Below are 27728 nucleotides of genomic sequence, written 5' to 3'. Positions count from 1 at the left end.
TGGTAGACGCAGTCAGCAGGGGATGCCAATGGAACACGGCTCTATAGGGATTGGGGGGGCAGTTGGAATCCTTTTTGAGGCAGGGTCATAGGAGGGGCTGGCCTTTGAGATAGGTGCTTCTCATGGCTTGGTGCCCAGGGCGGCGGGGGAACACGAGTGCTAGTGAGAGGATTTCCAGTTGGAAGAGTTGCTGGGGTGCAGGTTGCTGGGGGGGGCAGCAAGGAGGAGGGGTTCGTTTGGGTGAGTCAGGGTACGTGGCAGTCAGTCAGATGGAGGAGTGTGACGTTAGAGACAGGTCGGGTGAGCTAAGGCCAAAAGGCACCGTGAAAGCCGACACTGAACATCATTGACTGGCTCCATATTCTGCCCTCACGTACACCAAGATAAAGCCAACAAAATGGCACTCAAGGCCGTGCAATTTACTCCAGCAGGGAATTGACACCCCCCCAGTGTGTCTGGACACGTTACACTTAGAGCCAGCCAGGAAAGCAACTTGAGCCACAGAAAAGCCAGTGGTTCCTGCCCCACATTTCAGCATCCTGGCCCACATAGCTCAGCACTGGGGACAGCCATGACATTCCTTCTTTGCCCACAACACATCACACCGCAGGTCTCCAGCAAAATGGAAGTGAAGCAGGGGGGCCAATTTCAGTGGCTGTGTTACATGCTGGATTGCTGTCAAATGCAGTAGGTCCAACCAACTACAACACACCAGCTATGCTGCTGAATGTAGCAGGTACCACTGCTGGCAATGAAACACTTCCATATGGTACAGCAGCCTCACAAGCAAACTGATTTGCCAACCCACACCTCTCTGGTTTGTGCAAACTTTAGTCCTTGCCCATGATTAGCAGGGCCAAGCTATATGTTGCAAGACTAAAGGGGTGGGGTGGGGGGGATTCATGTGACCATTCCAGCAATCATGTTTTGAGTGGAGTGAATGTCACACCTCTACAGGGCCGATGCTACCAAGCAGGGATTTTTTTGTTTGCAAAGAAAGATGATAGTACATTACAGAACGCAAAAGGTGTGCTGTGTGGCTTCACAGCATGCCTCTTTCACCCACAGAAGTTGGTGCTCATAAAAGCTATTACCTCACCCCCCATCTTGGTTTTCATGACCATCCTGGGACCAACATGACTGCAACACCCCTGCAAAATACTAAATGGAGGCCTATTCCACACTAGGTTTTTACATCATTATAGCTACAATCCACCCCCCCAACCCAAGTGACATAGCTACACCTAGCTAACCCCCAATGTAGACCAGCACTAGGGCTGCAGAAAAATTCTTCCAGTGCCCATGCTAACCCCTCACCAGGGCCAGATTAATCTTGTGTGGGCCCGGCACCAAACACATTTGTGGGCTCCCCCATGGGAGCAATGGGGTATGGTGTGTATGTGTGTTGGGGGGCAGGGGCGGTCACTGGAGTGAGGGACTGGCTGGTAGGGTTACCATAATTGAACTTTGAAAAAAGAGGACACTCCACATTGGGGTGCTGTCAGACCTGCCCACAGTCTACCCCGCTCCTCCCATGCTCTGCCCCCCACTCTGCCCCAGGTCCTGCCCCCTCCCCACTTGGCCCTGCAACTGCACCCCTCCTCACCCCCTGGCTCACCACTGGCTTGCTGCGTCCCTCCTCAGTCCCCTACCCACCGCTCGCTTCCTCCCACCTGCTGCTCGCCTCCTCACTCCCCTGCCAGAAACTCCCATGCCCACCCCGAGAACTCCCGCCTGCCATTGGCTCACCGCTTACCTCCTCACCCCCACCCACCCGCCGCTGGCTCGCTGCTCGCCTCTAAACCCCAGCTGCCTGCCTCTGGCCTTTTCATCCCCCACGCCTGCCGCTGGCTCGCCACCCGCCACCCGCCTCCTCACCCTGCCCGCCTGCCACCTGCCTCCTCACCCTCCCGCCCGCCCCTTGCCTCCTTGCCCAACCGACCACCCGCCAGCCACTGGCTCCCTCACCGCTCACTTCTTCACCAACCCCTCCTCCCCCCCGCTCGCCTACTCATCCCTCCTACCGCAGGTCCCTCTGGCTCCTAGGGTCAGAGCAGGGCATGGCAGAGGGCACGCTGCCGGTGCCTGCAAGCCCCGCTCCGTGGCTCCGGCAGCTCCCATCTAGGATTACCATACGTCCCTATTTTCCCGGACGTTTTTAGCTATTTAAAAATTCCTCCGGGATGGCTATTTAAGAACTAAAAAGCCGGACATGTCCAGGAAAATATGGACATATGGTAACCCTACTGGCTGGGGGCAATGGGGCAGGGGTAGCCCTGTTCTGTGCAGCCAGCATGAGGGCACTGTTTACAAACCCACAACTGCCATATGTAAGCTGGCCCACCCATCCCTGAGGTGCCAGCGTGCCCCTGCCCCTCGGGAGGCAGGCCCATGCCATGTCACACCAGCCCAGTGCCCCCCACCCAGCACTTCCCCCCCATGCCAAGTGCCTTCTTGCCCAGAGACCTCCCACATAGAGTCCCTATGCCTAGCGCCCATCCCCCACTGACTCTTATGCCCAGCACCCCCCCCCCGGACTTGCTATGCCCAGTACCCCCTGCCCAGAGACACATCCCCCCCCGGGCCCCACAACTGCACAGCACCCTGCACACCACACTCCCTGCCCAGTGCCCCCCACCACAAGTGCTCAGCACCTTATACTCCTGAGGGAATTCTGCATCAAAAAAATTAAACATTCTACGCACAATAGTTTAAAATTCTGCAAATGTTATTTGTCAATAAATAAATGTGGAGGCTCCAGCATGACAGTGGGGAGCACAGGTCACTGGCTGCATGTTGGTGGCAGATCACCTTCGCCCCGGTTCAAGGAGTTGGCAATGAGGCTGCACCAGACAGTAGCAGGGCTGGACCTGCCCCAGAAACACCCGGGGCCCAGCCCCTCCATGCCACGTGCACCAGGTGTGGGCGAGCAGGCTCAGCCTGGCAGCAGGAGCTAAGTGCAGAGGGGCTTAGTGTGGGCAGTTCCAGATGGCAGTAAGGGGGGGGGGCGTCTGTGTGGAACAATCTGGGTGTGAGCGGCTCAGTGGGGGGATCTGCACATGCACTTGTTGCTGGAGGGGGGGGGGGGTTGGGCAATGGGATACTGCAGAAGGGTCCAGGTGAAGGTGGTTGGGGGCTCAGCCGGGGGAGTCTAGTTGTGGGGCACTCAGTGTGTTTGTATTGGGCAGGGGGATCCAGATGCCGGGGTGGTGGCTTGACAGGGTGGGGGGCTGGGTTGATGGGCCTGCATAATGGGGAAGTCCCAGGTGCTGCCAAGGCGATGCCACATGCCAGGCTCCCACTGGCCTCCTGCCTCTGCTTTGCCTCTCGCCTTCTTATCCCCAGCCCATGCCCCTTCCCCATCCTACCCACACTCTGCCTTTCCCCCAGCGTGCACCCTGCCCCAACAGGCACACTCTGTTGTACAGAAAGGGCGCACACCCAGCACTAGGCCACAGAAAGTGCTGTTCATCTGCAAAGTCAGCGGAGCTGAGCAGCACCCTCTTTCAGCCAGTCAGCGCTGCACTTGCAGAAATGGGGAGCGGGGGCATGTGAGCCTGTGTGCCCCCCACCCCTTTCCTCTGTTTGGGGGGAGCAATGCTCCCCCGCCAGCAGAATCCCCGCCGCCCCCCCCCCCCCGGCATCCCTTTACTTTTCCATCACCTTCTGCAGGGAAGCAAAGAAATCTGCGGGGTCGCGGGAAAGAACCTGTTTTCATCCCTCCACACAGATCCCACACACATACACTGCCCAGCACCCCAACACACACAGACCTCCCCCATCCCCCACTGCCCAGTGCCTCTGCCCCCCTGCACTGCCCAGTGCCGCCCCACAGATTCCCCCAGAGACCCACTCCTCCTCGCCCTGCGCCCCCTGCCCCAGCCACAGTCACTAGCCCCACTGGGGAGGTGACCGTGTCTTCTGAGCTGAGCTGGCAGCACAGCTGGGGCCAATCCCTTGGGAGCAGCATGATCAGCCAGGCCAGAGTGGGAGCAGGGACCGGTCCAGCCCCTGCACTGGTCCCAGGCGACTCAGCCATGGGGTGGTGGGTGGGATCCCCACAGGTGATGGGCAGCAGAGACCGCGCAGAGTCAGAGCTGTGCTAGGCCGTGGGACAGACCCCTGGGACCCTCCCGCCCCCAAAAGCCTGCCTGGCCTAGCCATGCCCACTGGCCCCACACCCGGGGCCAGACCCGGGGGGGGGGCGAGGGGACAAAGAAGAGTGTGCTGTGGGTGGGGCCTCAGGGCAGAGCCGGGGCCAGGGGGAGGGGGACATGGTCCAGGCACTGGGGCTCCTGCTGAGTGTGGGCCAGCACCATGGTGCCACTGCCATCATTGTAAACCCAGTACCGCACCTCGTGGGGAGGTAGGGTGACCAGATGTCCCCATTTTTTTAGGACAGGCCTGATATTTGGCCTTTTTCTAATACAGGTGCCTATTACATCCCACCCCGTCCCATCTTTTCACATGCGCTGTCTTCCCCCCTACGCTCCTGTTGGCGTAGGGGCCATGTCTACAGTGAAGTGCCAAGGTAACATTTTAAGTGTAGACACGCTACATCTTAAATAAGTTTCTCATAGAACCAACTGTAGAGCAGCAGTGCCACCTACTGGATATGTTGATTCATTACAACTGTATTAGGGAAATGGGCCCCTTGAGTCTTCCTTTTACGGCTCCAATATAGTTGTTTGGCTACTAGACAGTAAGCTCTTTGAGACCTCGAACTGGCTTAATTTGCATTGTCCAAGACCAGGCACATGACCTGTGCTTTACAACTAATGACACTATTTGCACAGATCTATTGAAAAAGTAACTGTTGCTGTGAAGGAGGGAGTGTAGGGGAGAGCTCTGCTGTAATAGTGAGAGGTGTTGGCCCACTCCCAGGGAGGCCTTGTGGAAGCATGGAATGGGTTGGTTAAATTAGCATGCCAGCATTAGGATAGCTCGTCTAGAGAAAGTGGAGTGCAAACTGTCCCTGCCTACCCCAGGCAAGGATAAAAATCACTGAGGCTTGTATGGCCACGAGGAAACGAGGCGGGAGTGTACATGGGAGAGGCATTGCAACATGTTGAGCCTGGAAATGCAGCCAAGACCACACATGAGATCTCAAAGCCCTTTACAAAGAAGCTAAGGTGCATTATCCCCATTTTACAGATGGTAAAATTGAGGCACAGAGTGGTGAAGTGATTTGCCCAAGGTTACTCAGGAAGCCAGTGGCAGAGCCAGTAATAGACTCCCTGGCTCCTGCAGCCCAAGACAATGTGTTATCCCTTGGGTAATATTGGTTAGTTGTGGGAAGCCATAGGATATCTCCAATGGGCAAATCATTGTCCTACTGCACACAGTAGGATTAGGCCTTAATAATGCAGCCGCCACCTGCCTTTTCAGTAAAGCAATTTCATACCATTGATCCACCTGCAGCTTCCTCACCCTGCCAGTAGACATAGCCATGCTACAGAAGCTGAGCCCACAAAGTGGCAGATATGGGAAAGAAGAATAGAGACAGCCGAGACTTATCCACGTGTATGGAGAAAGGTGATGTAGTAGTATAGCATAAGCAGTGGTGAGCTGGAGCCGGTTTGCTACAACCGGTTGTTAAATTTAGAAGCCGTTTTAGAACTGGTTGGCCCGCAAGGGACAGCTGGTTCTAAAAGGGCTTCTAAATTTAACAATTGCCCAAAAGTGGCACCTTAGGCGCTGACTCCATGGGTGCTCTGGGGCTGGAGCACCCACGGGGAAAATTTGATGGGTGCAGAGCACCCACTGGCAGCTCCCCACCCCACCCCAGACCCCAGCTCACCTCCACTCCACCTCCGCCTCCTCCCCTGAACACGCCACCCCGCTCTGCTTCTCTGCCAACCCCCCAACCCCCACCCCCCGGCTTCCCGTAAATCAGCTGTTTGCATGGGAAGCCAGGGGGCTGAGAAGCAAGTGGCGGCTTCGCACTCAGGCCCAGAAAGGTGGAGGCGGAGTGGAGGCAAGCTGGGGCGGGGGGGCGCAAGGAGGGTCACCCGCTCTGCAGCTGGTAACCTGGGGGGTGCACAAGGGAACCGCTCCATGCCCCAGCTCACCTCCGCCTCCCTGGGCCTGAGTGTGAAGCCGCTGCCTGCTTCTCAGCCCTCCCAGGCTTCCCGCGTGAACAGCTGATTTGCAGGAAGCTGGGAGATGGGGCGGAAAAGCAGAGCGGGGTGGCGCATTCAGGGAAGGAGGTGAGGTGAGCTGGGGCCGGGTGTGGGGCGGGGAGCTGCCGGTGGATGCTCTGATGCCTAAGGCACCACTTTTGATGTGATCAGTGGGGGGAGCAGCCGCTGCCCCTGCTCCCCCCCAGCTATGCTCCCCTGCCCCTAGGAGCCAGAGGGACCTGCCGGATGCCTCCTGGGAGCTGCCCCAGGTAAGCACCACCAGGACTCCCCACCTCGCCCCCCAGCAGGTCCCTCTGGGTGGGCACCCACTACGGTGGCCCATGAGACCCTCCTGCCCTGTTCTGGGGGCAGGGGAAGAGTCCGGGGGGGCATCAGGGAACATGGATGGTTGGATGGGGCAGGAGTCCCCAGGGGGCGGAGTGGGCCACGACCCCCTTGTGGGGTGAGGACAGAACCAGTTAAGATTTTGACAGCTCATCACTGAGTATAAGGGTGTGTACTGGGCTGGAGGGACTACTGGCTTGAGCATGGGGCAGGGAAACAGGAGCCCAAATCCCTGTTCCGTCACTTACGTACTATGTGACCTTTTCCAAGTCCCATGGTCCATCTGGGCCTCCGCTGTACAATAGCAATAACAAGCTTTACCAATTTGTGCCAAGCGCTTTGAGAGCCTCTAATGAAAGGCTCCATAAAAATGGAAATTGCCATTGTGGACACTTATCCCTTCCAGCCCAAGCAGCCCTTTGCCAGAATGGGATGGGCACAAGTCAGAGGGGTCTGGAGTCCATTTTCCCCGGAGCTCTGCTTTCTTCCGGAGCTTCATTTGCCACATTCCTTAGTGCAGGGTGCAGCTCCAGCTTATACACACTTGGGGTTCTGCTGTATTCAACACAAATCAGACCTTATTTAATTATAAGCTACTCAGAAGAAAGGTTCTCTTGTTGCCCCTGAAATGGTCTGTGCTGCTGAGCACGTAGCCCTGGGAGCAGTTTAGCATAGTGCAAGGTTTCTTTTTGCAAATTCTTTTTTTAATTGCTTTTTCTTTCCCTGGATGCAGAACTGGCACTAGATGGAGGTACATGTTGTATCCTTTCTAGTGGATATTTGCTAGCTAGGCTGCTAAGGAATTGTCTTCCCTAGAAGACAGAGAGCCCTCTGGGATGATGGCATCAGTACTTGGGGTAGATGTTCCTGTAATGGACAAAGTCAAGTGCGGAAAACATTTCCTTTCCGAAGTCCAGTTTACCATAAGGCAAGACGAAGGTTGCCTTTGCTGGCTCCAGGTAGAAGGACACTAAGAACATAGGACCAAATAAAGATAAAAATGTTTATTTTACATCATGTGACTGTATTTTCCAAAACTTAGAAGTGCCATTTCTGCAAAATGCTCTTTGAGCATGAAAAACAGCAGAGCAAGAGTTGAATATTTCTTCCAGCAAGGGTAATCCCATCTGAGGACTCAACACAATGGTGATATGTACAATTGATCACATTGATCTCATTTAAAGCCCACCTTTTCAGAAGTGGCCTCTAATTTGGGGTTCTGGGCATCCACAGCTCCCACTGGAGTTGCTCAGCACCTCTTAAAAATTAGGCCCATACTGGTGTAGGACCTGCTTCAAAGCCCACTGTCAGTGGGTCTCTTTCCATTGACTTCAGTGGGATTGGGTTCAGGCCTTTATAAAGGAAGCTGCCTCTGAAATTCTAGCTTTGATTTGGTCAGGTGCAAGTCACTGGCCAGAACGTCAGTATTGCAGGGAACAGCTCTGTTGGAAAGTCTTTGTACTACCATTTTCCCCTAGAGTTAGGAGGAAAGTAAGAGCAAATGTGTTAGAAGAACGCAGATGTAATAATCCTGAGACTACCAGGTAGGAAGCACTAGTATTTATAAACAGAAGATCAAGAGGGTGATGAGAAAATTTAAACCAGACAAAAGGAATACATCTTAACATAATATGTAGTTAGCTTGGGAAACTTGCTACCACAGCATATTACTGAGCAACCAGCTTTAGTTTCAAACACTTTCCCATAAATAAGAGCAGCAAGCGATGCTTCACCAGGAAGGTAAAGTCACAAGGACATTCAGTTCTCATGCTTCATGGAATTAGCTGTTCTCCAGCTGCGATCCGAGAGAAACCTCCAGTGCCTTAGGAGGAAATCACAGGGGAAATCGGGTGAGGAGGAAGGAACTGTGAAGCTACACACAATACTTTCCAGCAGAGTAAACTATACTAGAGAGCACAATAATGTCATGCTAGGTTCAATTTTGTCTTAGAAAATGTAGGGGGCTGTATTAGGCCAGGCCTTCAGCTGATGTCAATCGATGCGTCTACACTGAAGCCAATGGTGCTATGGTGGCTGAGGATCTGGCCCATTTTCTACAAGGGGCTGGGAGCTTGAGATCACAGTATTTAAGAAGGAGTGAAGACTACTTGGCATATTTGTCAATGCTTTGAATGGGATTCAGCCACAAGACACATACATGGGTATCGAATGGCTATTGCCCAGAAGGGGAGACAGGACAGTGTTAGTAGTGAGGCTATATTCATAGCAAGAATGCATGCACACTGAGATGCAACTAAAGGGGAAAGACAGGGTTTAAGCCGCAGCACTTGGAAGCTGGTGGCACTAAATGCTGTAACAGATCCAATGCATTGAATCCTGGGAGGGGACGGTTATCTTCTACAAGTCAAACTGGAAAAAAATGAGACTTTTATCTCACACTGGCTGTACTCCACTGACTTGGTGAGACTATTCTGATAGGACAGCATGGTTGATCCTCTGCTCTCTTACCTAATTATAGTATACAGGATGGCCTGATTCTCCTGTTGCTTACACTAATGTAGATCAAGAGTAAACTCCACTGAAGCCAGTAGAGTTACAATGGTATAAGATAGCAGGTGAGAAGAATCAGGCCCAACATAGTCAAGCAGTTCCTAATGCAGAGTCAGGATACCGTGTAGTGTCTGCACATTGGCTCCCTGGCACTGATGCTCACCAGGGCCTAAGCTATATGGGAAAGCTTAACTTTAGACGTGCAATCAAAACAAAGTTAAAAACATCAATTTACAGACAACAGAAATATTCAGGCATGCAGTTCTGAGCTGACACATGCTATCATCGTGCAAAGCAGCTTTAGGCACAACATTTATGGCCTAAGCTGGATGCAAGTATTTGACACAAAACCAAAGAGATGGTTCCCAACTTGCTCAGCATCATTTGTGCGTTTCCATTCCTACCTCAGGACACCAGCAAAATCATTGTCACACAGCAGAGCTGGGTCTGAAACTCATGAACAAATGTTCAGAATATTTTGCCAAAAAAGAGTCATGTAATTCTGTTCTGGACCATTTTGCAAGCTATTAAATTCCACAAGGATGCCTGGTTTAGCCTCCAGCTGAGTGCAAAACTCAAAATTTTCCAAAAATGCAACCTCAGTCTGAATGAAGGGCTGAAAGAGGGAACTTGGAGCTTCATGCTCAAGCTCAGCATTTGCAACAGCAATAAAAGTCATCGAAGGTTGCGGGTTGGGATTTCATTGTGAAATTGTTCTACACCTGGAATTGCTACAGTTTGACAATACGAATTGATTCTGCTTTGGGGAATCCCACCGTTGTGCTAGAGGGGCGCAGGTTGAAAGGAAGCATGTGCCTTGGTCTGTTCTGTGGGAAAACTTAGTCAGTGCCTGCCCTGCATTATATTTGGTTGACAAGGATTTATTAGCGCTCAGTGGATTCAAAACTCAGGAACGCAATCAAGTAACTAACCCCCAAAGGCTTTGCCTTTCATTCACATCCCTCGCAGCAGCTTGGAGGATTGTATCCTCTTCCATTCAATTGGTCATTATGCACATCCTCATTTGGGGTGAGGGTGGGGAGAACGTGAATTGCATGTTTAACAACGATATTCCTCTCTTAAAGCATCTCATTTATTAGAGCACTTTTGCTCTGCAAATGGGATCTCATTACTAAGAGTTTGTACTAGATCCAAGCCACTGCTGAATTTCCACGCGTCTTCCTGTGGTCAGAAACCTGATCTTGTGAGTTCAGCTGGCTCAGGAAAAAGGAATATGGGGTCTAATCCAGCAGCCTTATGCAGGCAAAACTCCCACTGGCTACAATGCCAGAGTAAGGACTGCAGGATTTGGATCTATCATTTTAACACTGGGATTCTTCTTCCGCCAGGTTTCCACTTCTATGCATTTTGAATGACTGCTCCGATGGTTCTACCAATGACGTTTCAGGTGAGGCATAGTAATGTCTGATTAGTAGTAGTAATTGTGCTGTTAATACAAATTATTGTAGGATTAAATGAAAAGTAACTCATTTCAACCAACCACAGCCCAGACAAATCCCACACCAATGACAGGGTTCTGGTAAATATTTCAAAGGCTGGGCAGGGATTTAGCCACGGGGCCAGCTCCTGCACTCCATCCCCCCACCTGTGCACCATGGACATTACTGCCTTTCCGGCCTAGTGCTGCTCCCGTTGCCCTGAAACAAACAACAAAAACACCGCGCTAGAAACCTCCAGGAATAGTGGGCTCCGCTGTAGGATTGTGCGCCTCAATTTACTGCAATGTCATCCCCAGCTGGAGCGGATGGGGAGGTAGTGGTTTGGTAGCGAGTGTTGTCACTGAATTTTAGATCGGCCTATCTCCTGCCATAGTTGCTACATTATATATTTTTTTCCTTTAAAAAAACCCTCACCCCTCCCCTGCATACACCTCCCCGCCCACCCCCACATGGTCAGACTGCGCAAGAGGGGGCTTTCTGGAAACCTTTGCTCCCGAGTCGTTCACACTGAAAGCACAGACAAGAGTTCTTGCTGCGAGGCGACAGCTTTGTCTGGGTCTGCGGGGCTCTGGTATTCATAGCTCCATGAGGTCGTCACTGGAAACAACCTTGACGGTGATGTGACCTGGCATTTCATCTGCTTCTCGGCTGCCTTTTCCCCGGAGCTGGAGAGTCTGCGGTACTCTGGGGTCACCGGGGAGTGCAGCCAGCAGCACTTGTCCAAGGAACTGGTCACACAAGACGTTGCTATTCCAGACCTAGACATACAATTACAAGGGAACAGAAATAACTGCAGCCCAGCCAGTGCTTCCCTGTCACACTCCACTGAAAAGGGTCATTCATGGTGGATAAGGGACAAGCACATTAACCCCCAGAGCAGGAGTGGGGCACGGGGGGGGGTCTAAGGTTGGCTAATTATCTAGAGTCTGAGGGCTGTTCTTGACTTGCATATTCATTTACATACACTAGTAAAATAAAGGGATGAAAACACAACACCCAGTATTTTGCTTGGCCTCATATGTAACCTAGAAGAGGAATAGAAATTGCCTGTTTGGGTTCATCACCAATAAAGATCTGCATCTAATCAGCTTGTCTTTTCTCTACAACCCATTCCTGGCCCCAGGCTGCTTGCATTTTACTCAGCTACCTATGGCCCCAAGGGCTGTTCCTGCCATGGAGTCTTGGCCATGCCTCCTTGGCCTAGCCATACCTCCTCCGCCAGAGGCTGGGGAGGGGGGGAGGGGAGAAGGGGCTTGGGCATCTCTAGGACAGCTCTAACATCACCATATGGGGGAATCCTCCATTGCCCATGTAAGTGCTTTTAAGACTGATTTGTGTTGCCACAGTGGCACATGGCAGTCTTTACTGGGCCATGCACCTGGCTCAGCCTGTGAAGCACTGTGATTCTGAAGCAGTCAGCTGTGTTTTTCTCTATTTTTGCCTCAATCAACCTGGAAAAGTGGGAGTTTGTGTTGAGTGTTATGGAGGTGATGGGGGTTGTGCTAGCCTGATCTCCAGAAGGTTTATACTTCTGTTAGCGACTTGTCCCCAGGATAATTCCTGCCCATACTGATTGGGAAACAGGAGACCCTTTCCATCAGCTGTGTTATTAGGTTATATTCATACCCTGACTATATTCCGAGGGCTGTGAGATACCTGCTTTCTCAGCCTCCTTTTGCTCAGAGTGGACTGAGCAGATCCCTTTCAGCTCAGAGAAGAATTGTGCCAGAGGAATTCTAGACATAGTGTAGTGAACTGTCAGACATGTTCACTGTTTGTAAACTGCTCTCACAGCACTGCAAGGCTAGCTTCCCTCTCTGCCATTCCTTTCTAATAGCAGTGGATTGAGTTATGGATTATTCTTAAAATCCTATAGAAGCACTGATCCAACCCAGAAGGAGAAAAAGACTTCGTTTTCTTATATTCTTATGGTATTAGGCAACTATCAAGTGTAACAGAGTTCAATGAGGGCACACTCCCATAACTGCACTGGCATAGCCTTCCCTAAGCACTGATATGCCTCTTACTTAGAGGCTGACATGTGGTTTAGCTGATACAGACCACATGTCTGAGAGTCAAGAGACTGTTCTTGGCTGTGCCATTAATTCAGTGAGTGACTTTGGGCAAATCCCTTCATTTTTCTATGCCGCAGTTCCCTCAGCTATAAAATAGGGATGAAGGCATTTAACCACCTTTGAGTGCTATGTAACGCCAAGGTATTATTAATGGTTACTATTTTGGGTGGTGGATATAAGAGAATCAATATAAATTGAATTACTTCAGCCATTGGGCTGTTAAGGAGCAGTAATTCTCATATTCTTCTGCCTCAGCAGCCCCAATTCTGGGTATTGATCTTGTGAAGGAGCAGTTAACATATGTCAGACCTTTAGCCCATCAATGTCATGTTTGTTTAACCCCCACTGCTGCTTTGCATTGCTGTATAAGCTGCACACGGATGCTGTGGACAGACCCGTCCGTTTCCCCTGCTGTAGCATTACTCTGGTTGCCTGTGGGAGCATGTACTTTGCTGCAAGGCTCTGGGATTCCCTTCCTTACCTGGACAATAATGGGACGTTGGATGTTCTTTCTGTAGAAAAGAGCTTGTGTGTCAAAAATGGCACTGACGGTGTCTTGCTGGACAGCAGAGCAAACTTTTTGATTCTCACACTTGATAATCAGGTAGGGATCTGCTCCTGAAACACAGTCAGCAGAATCTTTATTAGCCCCACTGGACTAACTGAAAAGGAGTATTTGTGGCACCTTAGAGACTAACAAATTTATTTGAGCATAAGCTTTCGTGAGCTACAGCTCATTTCATCAGTCTCTAAGGTGTCACAAGTACTCCTTTTCTTTTTGCGAATACAGACTAACATGGCTGCTCCTCTGAAACCTGGACTAACTGAGAAACTGATTCAGAGTCAGAAACACCAGGGAGAGTCAGAGGAACAAGTGCCAACTACTTATGGAGCCACCATTGATAGGAACAAGAACAGGTGGCTGGCTTGGAGTCAGGAGAAAACAAGAGAGCACAGGTTTGCAAATTCCTGATCCTGCCCCTGGCTCACTGTATGATAGTTTTCAGAGTAGCAGCCGTGTTAGTCTGTATTTGCAAAAAGAAAAGGAGTACTTGTGGCACCTTAGAGACTAACAAAATGATTGTATGATAGTGAGAGAGTCATTTAGCTTCCCTGTGCAAAGGCTGGATCCCTCTAGCTTTTTAGCTCTTGGACACGGTCTCCTTTAAGAAAACAGTTAGGAATGTCTGGAAGAGGCAACTTCTGAGAAACTGTGCATCACTTAATTCATCTCTAACTGGCACCCAGGAACGTTGTGTAACAGAGTAAGAGGCAGTACTTTTCTTAACTGGATGAGCACCCGGCTCGATCTCAGTCTGGCCAGTGGTAACAGCTAAGTCACGGTGGGCACAGGTCACAAGCTAGCAGCATAGTCATTTCCATACGTCCATTATATCATCATTTGCATAGCCATTACCAGGCCAATAGCAGGACAACCCTACAGTGAGTGACAGCAGTTAGCACCTGGATGGAAGGAGGGGCATGAAGATGAAAAGCACTGGGAGGAAAAGTCACCTAAAGCTTCCCAAAGCATAACAAAGGTATGATCAAGAGTGCTGAGGGGAAGGTCAGAGTTGCTTATTATAGTATATGAACCATCCTTAATAATCAGGGGCATGCAAAGGGGTCGTAAGAGCACTGGCAGTCTGAGTTCCCAGCTTGACCTTTACTAACTTGACCTTTACCTCTTGTCCAAGTACAAGCCCAGCCTTTCTGTTCAGAGGCTCTTTTTATAAGAGTGGTGGCAATTTTTGACCCTAGATCAAATACTATGGGTATAACATTATACCCATATAGCTACCATCACCACCCTCCTCCCACCACTGCCCCTCCACCCCCGGGTCAATGCAGAAGACAAAGAGGGGAAGTGGTAGAGATTTGGGGTCCTTCTAAATTGAAAGATACATAACAAATACACAGCGAGGAGAAAAGACAGAATCTGGGGTTATTTTACACCTTCCAAAGTGACAGGCATAACTGGCTGATGAATTTTTTACGCTTACAATCAACAATAGGCCTGTCTCAAAGGACAGCCTTTATTTAAAAGGCAGGACTGATGCTTTGATGGACAAGCTGACAAAAAAGGATTCCAGAGACTTAAGCAATGAGTCTCGTCACAGCCATGTGTGGTGACTAACCGCTGTCTGCTCAGCATGGGTCAGAGGAATTGGTGCAGATGTAGGGGGAGGGAAATTAATGCCACTATTGCCATCCCTGTCCTGCTCTACTCTGTTAGGAGACAGGCACAGGTTCCATACAAAGAAAACCACTATTAAACATCCTTGTGCATTACTTGCAGCTGGAAGCTGTTTGCCATGGTCATGCTTCTCTTCAACTAGCATTCTGGTAGCCCATTTTAGGAAGAACCCTCCTGCCCCCTCTCTCTGAATGTCCAGGAAAAGTCCCTCCCCCTTTGCTTTTTGCCAGAGATCAGACAATCATTTTTTATCCCACTTTGGTTAATATAGTAACTGCAAAATGAACACAACAGCCTAGTTACCATGAGAAATCCTAGGGAAGCTCAAAGTAAATCAAAGGTAAGCTGCATAAATTCACGGCTAATCTGAGGTCTGGGTAACAGCCTCATGAGGGGGGGTACAGCCTTGTGGTTAGAGATGCATTAAAACAAGCGAGTTTTCTCACATTATTAAAGGTCATTTGTGTTTTCAAAATCCAGGCGGCTTGATCTCTTAACAATACCCTCTAGCTCTTATATAGTGCTGATAGTAGACCTCAAAGTGCTTTACAAAGGAGGTCATTATCATTAACTCCACTGTAGCAATAGGGAAGTGAGGTGTAGGGGGGAAAGCAACTCAGCCAATGACACCACGCAAAGCCCGAGTCCCAGTCCAAACCTCTAGCCACTAGACCATACTGCCTTCTCCTTTCGTTTCCTCCCTCCTCCCTGCACCACGGTCTGTTTGACAATCTCCCCCTCTGTATCTTACCCCTGGCTTATACACCAGATGGTTTTTAAAGTAAAAACCCCCTCAGCACCTCTCTAGATATTAAGGCAAAAAATGTATGTGTATAAAAGTAGCCATCAAACTCCATATGAAAGCACCTAAATAGATGGTCAAGAGGTGCTAATTCCCACCAAAGGTAATGAAAACCAGCCCTCCAAAGGCCTCAAAATCATTTTCATATAGGTCCCTATACAGAAAGTTAGATGCCTAATGTTAAACCTCCAAGTTGGAAAGAGCTGACTTGCATCCTCTTTGGTATTAGGACCAGAGCTGGTCAAGTATTTTTCTACAGAATAGTTTCCCCTTCAGAAAACACAGGTTTGTCAAACTGAAACGTTTCACGGGAACATGTCCATTTTTGACACCATTGTGTACAAGAAAGTATCCAAACAAATCATTTAGATTCTCATTTTGTTTTAATAATTTCAGAAATTTGGTTTTGATAAGGTAAAAACATTTCATTTAGACATCATTGTTTCGATTCATTTGGTTTCTACTTTTATATGAAATATATAATATTAATGTAAATAATTTTTCAACATGCAACGGAACTTCATTACTAGATGATATCTCAATTGGAATAATGCCCATTTGCATGTTGACAGTGCTGTGCTCCAAAAGAGGTTGTTTGCAGTCTTTGGACAAAGAGCCAGATGTAAAGTGTAACTTCCTTGTAGCCACTAAATTTAAAAAAGAAAAGGAAAGGAAAGGTTTCAGAGTAGCAGCCGTGTTAGTCTCTATTCGCAAAAAGAAAAGGAGTACTTGTGGCACCTTAGAGACTAACAAATTTATTTGAGCATAAGCTTTCGTGAGCTACAGCTCACTTCATCGGATGTACTAAATTTAAAGTGACTGTAGTTCCTTAATAACTGATATTACATATCATTTCTCTCAAGTATCAATTTGGTCACAAGGACAGACACCGACATCTCACACAAACAAACACGAGAACAGCTACGTACTTCTGAAGGAGCAAGAACCATAGATATTTTAGAGAAAGGAACAGACTTGCCCATATTCTTTACTCTGGCTATCCATAGAATAGGACTGTTGCCCTGACAACACATAGCACTTACAGATTACTGCAGCAGGTAGTAATTTATTGGTTTTTTTGGTCGACAATTATTTGTGTCACTGAGTGTGTTGATTTAGCCTTTGGGGCACATACTTACAGTCTGTTACAAGTAACAGGAGAGGCCACCCCTAGTCAAAGACATTTTGAAAACTGTTCTGAATAAAATGGGGTTTTTTCACAAAATGGTGTCAACTATTGTGGCCTTAGGCAAATAGCAAAGCAAAGTGCTAGAGCAGCTTGTTAATAGCAATCAGGCGAGCAACAGGCACAGAGAAGTGACAGAAAGGAGAGTACACAGGATTCTAATAGTTAACAGGCATATCTGTATTGCAGCAGAGAGCTGTTAGCCCAGATTATTTAATCAATCAAAAGAAACAGAAAGGCTAACATTTTAATAAACTAATTAAACCTACCCTCAGGAGTTACAAAGAGAAAGAAAGACAGAAAGACAGTCAAAGCAGGATACATTCCTGGCTGGAATGCTGAACTTTCAGTTATTGTAAGAAAAATGGTACAATCTTTCGAAAAAACATGGCTCAAAACAGATGTGATGCCTAAAGATCTGAGACAAGACAAATATTTTCTCAGTGGTTTTAAAGGGTCTGATTCGCCATTGCCAAGCTCTTTGTATGTTTAAACCTGTGCATAATGGCTACTGAATCAGAACAGCGGCATTTCATTCCCATGTGGTTCAGGAATCAGTCACTACACAGGTACCAGGTAGTAAAGAACCAGGCCCGCTAGTCTGGCAGTTCAGTTCGCAAGGTCACACCAGGACAGTAGCTCTATCACAGGGATTGGCAACCTTTGGCATGCGGCCCATCAGGGAAATCCGCTGGTGGGCCGGGATGGTTTGTTTACCTGCAACATCCGCAGGTTCGGCCGATCGCAGCTCCCACTGGCTGCAGGTTTGCTGTTCCAGGCCAATGGAGGCTGCGGAAAGCGGCAGCCAGCACATCCCTCAGCCCATGCTGCTTCCCGCAGCCCCCCTTGGCCTGGAACAGTGAACAACGGCCAATGGGAGCTGCGATCTGCCAAACCTGCAGACACGGCAGGTAAACAAACCGTCCCAGCCCGCCAGTGGATTTCCCGGATGGGCCGTGTGCCAAAGGTTGCCGATCCCTGTTCTATCACAATCCCATGGCTGTCGGAAATGGACGGGACATGGCAATTTAAGGAAAGGATAACACAGGGGCAAAAACAAAGCCAAAATCATGAGTGAGAGAGAAAAGCTAATAAGAATGTAGCCCCAAGAAAAGTAGTGATCTAGATGACAGCTTTTAAGCCAAAATGAGATCTGATCAAAGTTAGCCTCACGGTGGAGGCAGCCCATTGCTTTATGGATAATGGACTTTAGACAAGAACATTCACAATAAGGTGTGATTGTACAAGGCAAAGGCTTTCAACATTATATAGAAAAAGTGTTCTTTAGTCCAGATCTTGAGGTCTTTAGTCAGTCTGTACTCAGTGCTTATTCAGCAAAACCCCCATTGATTGAATAAAAACTGACCAAAGACATCGAGACATGGCACTTTGTTATTAACCAATGAATGTCCTGAAGATTACAGTTACTTGGTTTGTAAGCAGTTTGCAGCAGGGACCATTGTTTTGTTCTGTGTTTGTACAGCACCTAGCACAGTGGGGCCCTGATCTATAACTGGGAGGGCTAGGCACTACTGCAAATCAATAGAGGAGAGTGCTTATAGTGGTGTTAGAAATTGGGCAGGAACACCAAGTTTTTGAGCTGGCTTGGAGTACAGCACTCAAAAATGTTGGAGGGCTATTTGAGATTAGCTGTGATGAAAAGACCATGACAGACAGTAGCTGGGATGATTTTAAAATAGACTTGGAATGAAGAAAGAAAAACCAAAGCAAACATCCCTTCTTCATCCCCTTGCAAGTCTGTTATCATTAAGCCAATTATGGCAATTGGTTAAATCTCAGAATGAATTCACTCATAACCGGATACTTCCAAGAGAAGCAGAAAATATGCTAATGTTTCTCTGACATCTGAGCAACCAGATTCATTGCTTAACCTTGTCAACAGCAAACAATCAATTAATTGGCCAAGACAGATCATCTATAGCAGCAGCCAGCGGAGTATTTTAAAAACAAACCAAACAACGCTCCGGTGGCAGGAAACAACATTGTTACAATAACCAGAACAAGAGCCATGATGTGGTGTGTGTTTGCCATGGACAGAGGTCTCTTTGGCTCCAATTTTTGAGTACTTTGGTCAGAAATACCTCCACAGTATGGCTCTTTCAGATATTACATATAGGCTTTAAGTGGTGAATTGTGTATCCAAATCTAAACTTCCACCAGATTCAAGGCTGTTCAAATCAGACATTCCAGTTCAGGCCCTTCAGTAAAGGATGCTACTGTGTGGTAACCAGTCCCTTACTTGATTGCTTATCCCAGACCACAATTTATGGAAAAAGAAAAGGAGTACTTGTGGCACCTTAGAGACTAACAAATTTGAGCATAAGCTTTTGTGAGCTACAGATCACTTCATCGGATGCATTCGCTTATGCTCACAAAAGCTTATGCTCAAATAAATTTGTTAGTCTCTAAGGTGCCACAAGTACTCCTTTTTTTTTTGCGAATACAGACTAACACGGCTGCTACTCTGAAACCACAATTTATGGGTACCCGATGTGATAACATTACAGCACAGACAGAGTTAGCAATTCAGTGAGCTGGAAAGAACTACAGGATCTCATCTGTGTTAAAAAGGATAAAAAAAATCCCAATTATATTAATTACCACCAAGTCCTGTCTCTTCTCTACCACAAGGGATGGGAAAGATGCCTTATACAGAACTGATTCTGGCAGTTGGTGTTTTTAGTCCCACCACAGACAGCGGAGCTGATGGATGATGGAAGCTAAGGAAAGGGGAAGTTAGGTTTAGAAGTAGGAACTCTGCAAAGCAGAGTGGAAGGAGAGAATGGGGGGCTTTCATCTGGAGTTAGAAAACATTCACATTTACATACGCAAAATGTGATGGGGTAAAAACAATCAAGAGGCTCATCTTGTAAGGCAAGGTCTCAATGAGCTTGCCACCAGGAAGGTAATCTCTATGTAGGACTGAACTAACCTTAGACAATGTGTCTAGTGCTTTGGGCACAACAGGCTTTCTCTGATTGCCTCTTCATGTTCTACTTATTTTCCGTCTAAGCAAACATACTGAATGTACCTAACACAAGTGAAAACCCTCACTCATCAGTCCTGACTGGGTTTGCTGCCAGACTCCTTCCATACCCCGTTGTTCTGATTAGACAGGAGGCTGGAGTGGGTCATTACTTTTAAGTGTGTTTTGACCTAGGAGCACTCAGGGGCCACTGGGTAAGGCGGGTATTTTGATACTTGCCCAAGGGACTTGGAATCCCACATGGCACTCCCCCCACAGGAAAGCTGTCACTGAGACCCACACAGTCCTTTTCCAGTGCTTTGAGATGAGTGGGAGCTGGTCCCCAGATGGGGACAGAGGGAAAGAAGAGGGTTGCTTCTATATGGCAGTTTTAAGGAAGTAAACTCAAAGCATATTTTCTAATGTCTCTGTGAACACTAACTTTAATGCTGTAGTGATTTTGGTTTATGACCAAGCTACAGAATGAACCTGATGGGAAAGTTAATGGAGTACTATTAACCCATTTGAAAAGACACAATAAAAGTCTGTACAGTATTTAGCCCCTGGCCATAAAATCCAGTGTAATATCAAACAAGTTTCTTAGCACAGCTCCTCAAAGCACATCAGCAATACTAGGCTGGGACCGTGTCATAGCTAGAGGTGGATGTAAGGATGGCAGAATCTGGCTCTAAAGGTATTTTAAACCATCTTGTAGGCAGGAGAGATTAATTTCTATTAATCACTGGTTGCAAGTTCCCGTTGCAAATTATAGACAGCATCACAGCTTGACAAATCCCATTTCACTTCCTGAGCTGAAGCCAGCTTTTTGGAAGCAGTGGAAGTTTGTTTTAGTGATCTTGGCAACACTGCAAGAGTGCTAGGGATTGTGAAGTGATAGAACCCAATTCTCTCTCCTGACTGTTTTCCCACAGGGAATGTGATAGGAAAATGCTTAAGGAATTTTAAAGGGGTATGAAAAAAAGTCTAAAAGTTTAAGTGTCATTTTTGAGGGGAAGAGCAAGAATGCCCTGCCTCTCTTGAAACCCCTCCTCTGCTGGTCTTTCTCCCTTTGGTGTCATCCATCCATCTGGTCTCTCCAAGAATGTGGAGCCATATTACTTGCACATCTGAAGTCTAATCACATAAAACAGATTTGCAGCCCTGAAAGAAAACTGCCAAGAAAATGAACTGAAGCAATTTCCTCCATCCCCTCCTTCCATCCCCTGAAAAGACAACTGCAGTTAGCAAAAGTGACCTGTACAGCGAAGACTGCAGTCAGCCACTCATGGAAACACTGATATTGGCTGCTATTAGGGAACTGGAGCAGAATTCTATCCAATAATTTGGAGATTCTTAGCAACTGTTTCTTAAGAAGTTCATGCTCAGGTCTCACTATAATTACTTCTCTATTATAAGGAGTTACAACAGCTCAGCTCCAGATTCCAAGCCAACCAAATCTGAAGCTCTCTCTGTAGCAAATACAACAGGGAATCATTGTTTCGGCAGCCTTACTTGTTTTTTGTTCCAGGTTCACCCAGACTGTCTTTGTTTCCTCTCTTGCTTTCTCTTAATCTACTACTCTCTGCCAGTTGTCTCTGCCCACGTCTATCCTTTTGGTCATTGGAAGGCATAATAATTTAACTGCAGACAGACAGAGGATGTAAAAGACAGGGAGCAAAGGACAGTGATGAGGAAAGTCTTAATTAGCTGTTAGAGATAGGCACCATAGAGAGGTTCTGGCCTCTCTGTTTCAAGACAGCTTTTCTTTTTGATAGAGACTGACATATAACCTGTGCTGTACAAGGCACAAGTAACAACCTCTCTGTTCGATTTTTACCAAACCCCAAACAGTTGTAATAGAACATTAATTACCTCACAGTAGTTAAGTTGTAATTGGCAAGACAGATACTGGAATACTGTATAGAGTTCTGGTGTGTGCATGGATATTAAAAAATTGGAGATGGTGCAGAAAAGAACTACAAAAAATGATTTGAGGGCTGGAGAAAGTGCCTTACAATGAGAAACTCAATCTGTTCTTTTGCGTAGAGATTGTCTGGTTTGGCCAATGTACATGGCAGAGGGGCATTATTGGACACAAATCAGACATCAAGCATTATAACATTAAAAAAACAGTCAGAGAACACTTCAACCTCCCTGGTCACTCAATTTCAGACCTAAAAGTCGCAATTCTCCAACCAAAAAAACTTCAAAAACAGACTCCAATGAGAAACTGCAGAATTGGAATTAATTTGCAAACTGGACACCATTAAATTAGGCTTGAATAAAGACTGGGAGTGGATAGATCATTACACAAAGTAAAAACTATTTCCCCATGCTAATATTTTCCCCCTACTGTTACTCACACCTTCTTGTGAACTCTTTGAAATGGGCCATCCTAATTATCATTACAGTTTTTTCCCTCCTGCTGATAACAGCCCACCTTAATTAATTAGTCTTGTTACAGTTGGTATGGCAACACCCATTTTTCATGTTCTCTATGTATATCTCTTCCTACCATATTTTCCACTCCATGCATCTGATGAAGTGGGTTTTAGCCCACGAAAGCTTAGGTCCAAATAAATTTGTTAGTCTCTAAGGTACCACAAGGACTCCTTGTTTTTTCGGGTTTTTTTTTTTTTGCTGATACAGACTCACATGGCTACCACTCTCAATCTGTTTAGTTTATCAAAAAGAGATTGAGAGTGATTGACTTGATGGCAGTGTGCAAGTACCTCCCTGGGGAGAAAATACTGGGTACTAATGGGCTCTAATCTAGTAGGGAAAGGGCATAACAAGAACCAATGGTTGGAAGCTGAAGCCAGACAAATTCTGACTGGAAACAAGTGAGGGTGACTAATCACTGGAACAAGCAACCAAGGAAATGGTGGTTCTCCCTCTCTTCAAATCAAGACTGGATGCTCTTCTGGAAGATGTGCGTTAGCCAAATACAAATTATGCTTTAGTCAAACAAGTTATTGAACTCACTGCAGGGGTAAATGGGTGAAATGTAATGGCCTGTGAACAGGATGTCACACTAAATGATCTAATGGTCCCTCCTGGCCTTCAACTCTATGAATCTATGAAGTGCAAAATACTTTGAAGTCCTTAGATGAAATGTGGTTAGATGTATATAGCATAATGGATCTCATTACAGGGAGTTTCATCCAGCTGACTCACTGGCAATTTTCAATTTTGACAATAAGTAACCCCCAAAGAAGAAATGATACCTGTGAATTTCTGAGTCATTCCCACTACATGCTCATCAAAAGTGACTGCCCATTATTCACCATCTGGGCAAGCATATTTAACTCATAGCTCTTGTCGCTTTTTGATGCCTCCTTAACCCCAGCTCTCCTTTCGAAAGCCTGCTCTGATATCACAATGTTCTATAAACGATACCCCAGCCTCTCTAGACACAAACAGCTCAGGTTTAAAAGTCACAAATTATTCTCATGAAGTGAATAATTTGCATCTCAAATGACCATGGCCTCAGAGGAAATAGCAAGCAATTCCCACTCCACCAGAGTCTTCCTTTGCACTTACCACCCGATTGGTCTTGCCTCTGTAGATCTTCGGCAGAGTGAATTTTAATTTCTGTGACTATGCGAGGATAACCACACAGAATGCTCCAGCATGTCCGTTTAGGCTTATCTAGCTTCAGCTCCCTGAAAGATCAAGATTAAGCAATTCAAACAGATTATAAATCTTTAGCGATGAAGGTCAAGCAACAAAATGGTAAACTTCAGTGGAATTTTGACCTTTCTGGAACATCATACTTGTAGTTCTTCACCTGTTTATTACCAATGGTTTCTGTTACAGGAATGTCCTATATTTAAGTAAATAAAAATGGCATAATCTCCCATATGACAACTACACACAGGGGAAAAAACCCTAACACTCACCAATATTAATATCAACACAAAAACATAGTGGGCCTAATCTTCTTTTGCACCAGTTTTACTCTGCATATGTCCATTGATTTCAACTGAGTTACTCCAGATTTTGTCAGTGAACCACTCATGGGCAGTCTGTGTAGCAGCTGGAGCAAGAATCTAGCCTACTAGTTAGAGCTGAACCTAGATGGGGCAGGTTGAGGAGCAAAGCCAAGGGTCACAGCCTAAGCCAAAGTCAGTCAGAACATGCAATGGAAGATCAGAGCTGAGAGTCAGAAACCAAAGCCTAAATTGAAGGGTTAACAGGAGTTGCAGGCAGAACCAAGGGTCTGAGCTGGGAGTCGGAAAGAAGGAGCAGTTAAAGGCTGGGGATGGAGCAAGACTAGAGAGCAGCAGAGGCAAGGCCTGGACCAAGCACAGCTGCAGGCTAGGGATGCATTGAGAAGCACCAGAATGCTGTTGCTACTGAGCTTAAGTAGAAGCCAGCTGACTCCTTCAACCAGTCAGGTGGCTCAGTCAATCAGACAGCTTCTATCAGGGCCAGCTGCACACATTAGGTTGCCAGGAGACTGGTTCTGCTGCAGGCTAGTCCCCTGACAGTTTTACACTCATGTGAAAGAGAGAAGACTAGGACCCAACAAACAAAAAGGTTCACTGTTTAGCTGACATTAGAGAAGGATGTGTTTGGGAGATTGCATGGCTGAAGAAAGTGGTAATGGGGTCAGGGGCCTTTCCATCAGTAGACGCCCAGGTTAAAATCCACACCAACATAGCAATTTATAAGATGTTATTGTCATCTGTACAGTGGCCTGTGATATGAGTTTGGTGATCAGAAAAACCTCTCCCCCACAGCACAAACAGGCACTCATGTTGAAAATGTCACAGTAGAGAGGTTAAAGATTGAATGGGCTATGGGGAGACAATTATCCTATCATCCCTACAGGTGATCCTACCCCCCCAGATTAGGCCATTGTGGGAGAAGTTTGCACTGCAGCTGCCCACCATGCAGTCCCAACTCTATGAGCTTTCTGAAACATACATTATCTTAAGATTGGTTTCGAAGGCTGACCTGTGACAGGGACCTCAACTCAGTATACTATTTTACAGGTGCAAATATTTGATGTCATTGGCATGTCCAGCTGCCTGGTTTGTGAGCTAGATTGTGAGGCAAGTAAATGTTATCAACTGCACTTGCAAATATTAGTGCTCACAAAATTTCACCTGCAGAAGGGAAGGTGACTATAAAAGTCAGACCCATGTGCGAAAATTTCCCAAACTTGAGCGCCTACTGTGACAGACTGACAATGTCCTGGACAAACCTTTTGGACATAAGACAAATTTTACTGAATTAAGTTAAACATTATTGAGTTAGGTTTAATACCTTTCAGGTCCATTGTATTAAAAATGCAAATGTTTATGTACTATTGTATGGAACTTCTTAAGCAGGAAGACAGGATTCATGCAATCTCTGGGAGATATGAGAAACCTCAAAGGACTTTTTGGAACAATGCATGTAAAGTGGATTACCTAGGAAATACCTAGGGGCCAGGGGAATGCAAATGACCCACTTTGGAACCATCCTTTTGAAGCTATGCCTTGGGGAGAGAAACCAATTGTCTGCTATTTACCTGCTCTGGGAAACTCCAGATCAATGACCCCCTGCACTGTATAAAGGCTGGACTAAACATGTTCACAGGTTCTGAGCAGAACCTGTGGTGAACTTGAATCCACAAGGAAAGCACTTGAATTTGGGTTTGAAGGACTGCCCCTGCCAGAGCCCACATTAAGCTTGGGATGATCTCTGGTAAGTTTATTAGAATGCATGTAGGTTCTTTTACTGTTTCTAATATGTTTTTTCTGTAATGCTTTTACCTTAAGAATAAAATGGGCTTTCATAGGAAGAGCTGTGTAGCACCTTATAATGATGGGTAATTACTCTGTTATTAGTCTCTGAAGAGAAAGTAAGCAGGTCTTCTTATGCAGTCTCTTGCTAGGATATCCCTGTATGGTCAGGGGACTGTATAGCCTGGAAGATCCTGGTCAGAAGGGAATGAGAGGCATGTTCCACTCAAGAGAGGTGGTGGCTGGGAGTACCAGAAGCCTAGAGTGGGTGCCATTGCTGGACCACAGAGGGGGAATACAGGTGCAATTACCCTCAACTGTGACACCTACTTTTAGGGGCTTAACTAAAAATGTCCCCCTTTTCAGAGATTCTGAGGGTCCACAGCTCCTAGTGAAGCTAATGTGGCTGAGAGTGTTTAGCACATCTGAAAAAATCACATCACTTTTGTTTAGATGCCTAACTCTGGCTGTAGGGGTGTCTAGCTTCGATACACTGAAAAACTAACCTTCATTTATAACAGCAAAGACTCATGTGGATGAACTTCAACGAGTCACACAGTCGCCTTCCGTGACCCAATGGTATTTGGAGGATTAACCACACTGGTGAAAGGGGAACTGGAATCAGTGGGAGAAACCTTTTTACTGTTGTAAAGTAGCAAGTACCTGAGTTCTGATGGCACATCTGTAAAGAGCCTCAGGATAAATGCTGTGACGATGCCAGGATAGTGTGTTGTTGGGATAAGAACATAGCGACCCCGTGCAAGGAGCTTTCTCAGGAACACAGTGCGTGTATTGACGTAAATGGAGGTTGCCACTCTTTCTTGTATTTGCAGCTTGTGTATCCGATAGTCTCTGTTAAGCTCCACCTACAGTTACACAGCGGAACAAGATCTGGCATGTTTATTTCTCACTCACAGTCTTTCTTGCTGCATTGTTTGGTTCTGGTTTCCAGTGATGAAACATGAATGTCTACACAATGATGTGCAGTCATGTTAGCAGGAAAATCAAATGTTGCGTTCCCTAGCTAGCCCCAAGGTACATTTAGGCAGATCCTGGACATCATTATACAACAATCTGGTTTTAAATGGATTTAGTGCTAAAGGAGTTGGCTGACATCATCCTTCACCTACAAACACCAACACACAAAATGGGCCACATTTTCTAAAGATTAATATTTTATCATACTAATAATAATACTTGAGACTTATTTAGAGCTTTTAATCCAAGGATCTCAAAGCTTTACAAAGGATCAATATCATTATCCCCACCACACAGATGGCGAAAATGAGGCACCGTGAGGTAAAATGACTTGCAAAACAAAATCAGTAGCAGGGGCAGAATTAGAGGTTCTGACTTCCAGTTCAGTGCTCTAACTGCTGCACTCTTTCCCAAATGGAGAATGGGAAAGCCTTTCTACCTGCACTATGTATACAATGCATTCGTACAAGTGCACATGCAGTGAAGCTGCTTTATTTTCAAAGGGCCCACTGCAGAGAGAGCTGCCAGTACATGCTGTGTCCACTGGCAGAGGTGCAATAATAGAGTAGCAGAGGTCTGAAAATAGCAACCGAAGGCTTGTCCGGGCACTCATTCACACACAAATGTCTCTACTGCATGTTGAGGTTCTTCTGTGGCATCCCTCACTAGAGCATGTAAATGCCTCTTGAAACGTACAATCTGTAACACAGGAATATGTGCACGCACTTTGATGGAATGCACTTTGCTGTTCCTTCTAATCTGAATACAGAAAATGTTTGATTGACATCTATGCTTGGTTCACAACCTTGAAGTAATATCTTTTCTGGGGGACTGCAACATTTTCTACAGAATCATTACAATATGTATGTATTTCTCCAGCCATTCTACCTGCAAAAGTAACACTAAATTGTCTGCTGGCATAATTTCTTTGACTTCAATGAAGCAGAGAATTTGGCTTATAAACTTCAGAGTGTAATTAACCACATTAATTAGTAGGACTGGTCGAAGATTTCCAAAACATAATTTTGACAGACAAAAAAGAAGACGACACTTCTGTGAAAATGTTATCCTATATTCAGATTGTTATCCTATAATTAGGTTTATTGAATAGATAGGAATATGGAACAGACAAATCATGCAGTGTTCCATAAGAATGTATTAATTATACTTCTCAATATATTTTGATACTGTGAAATTATCAAATGTATATGCATTGAATGTAAATGTCAACTTGCTGTTTATGGCACAATCAACTCATGTACTGTTGTTTAGGGTAGGGACAATGATCAAGACTGAGCTTGATAAGTTTATGGAGGGAATGGTATGATGTG

At 46.6% G+C, this 27728-nt stretch overlaps 1 protein-coding gene across 3 annotated transcripts in view; it reads right to left on the bottom strand.

Annotated features, from left to right (window-relative positions):
* Window positions 1-7449: 7449 nt before the first annotated feature.
* The window catches only part of CAPN6 (calpain 6), an 80453-nt gene continuing 60174 nt past the window's right edge, over window positions 7450-27728 (bottom strand). For 2 of the 3 annotated variants that reach the window (XM_043492154.1, XM_043492155.1), the window contains exons 10-13: window positions 26083-26285; window positions 23228-23349; window positions 12995-13131; window positions 7450-11196 (exon numbers count right to left, since the gene is read on the bottom strand). In XM_043492154.1, coding sequence (XP_043348089.1) covers window positions 11014-11196; window positions 12995-13131; window positions 23228-23349; window positions 26083-26285 — 645 coding nt within the window. In that variant the 3' untranslated portion in view covers window positions 7450-11013. The remainder of the gene's footprint in view (window positions 11197-12994; window positions 13132-23227; window positions 23350-26082; window positions 26286-27728) is intronic. The other variant, XR_006274159.1, reaches the window with a different exon arrangement.

This window comes from Dermochelys coriacea, chromosome 9, assembly GCF_009764565.3.
Source record: "Dermochelys coriacea isolate rDerCor1 chromosome 9, rDerCor1.pri.v4, whole genome shotgun sequence".
Classification (NCBI taxonomy): Eukaryota; Metazoa; Chordata; order Testudines; family Dermochelyidae; genus Dermochelys; species Dermochelys coriacea.
The sequence above is the reverse complement of the archived record's forward strand: the minus strand, read 5'-3'. Positions and strand labels throughout refer to the sequence as shown.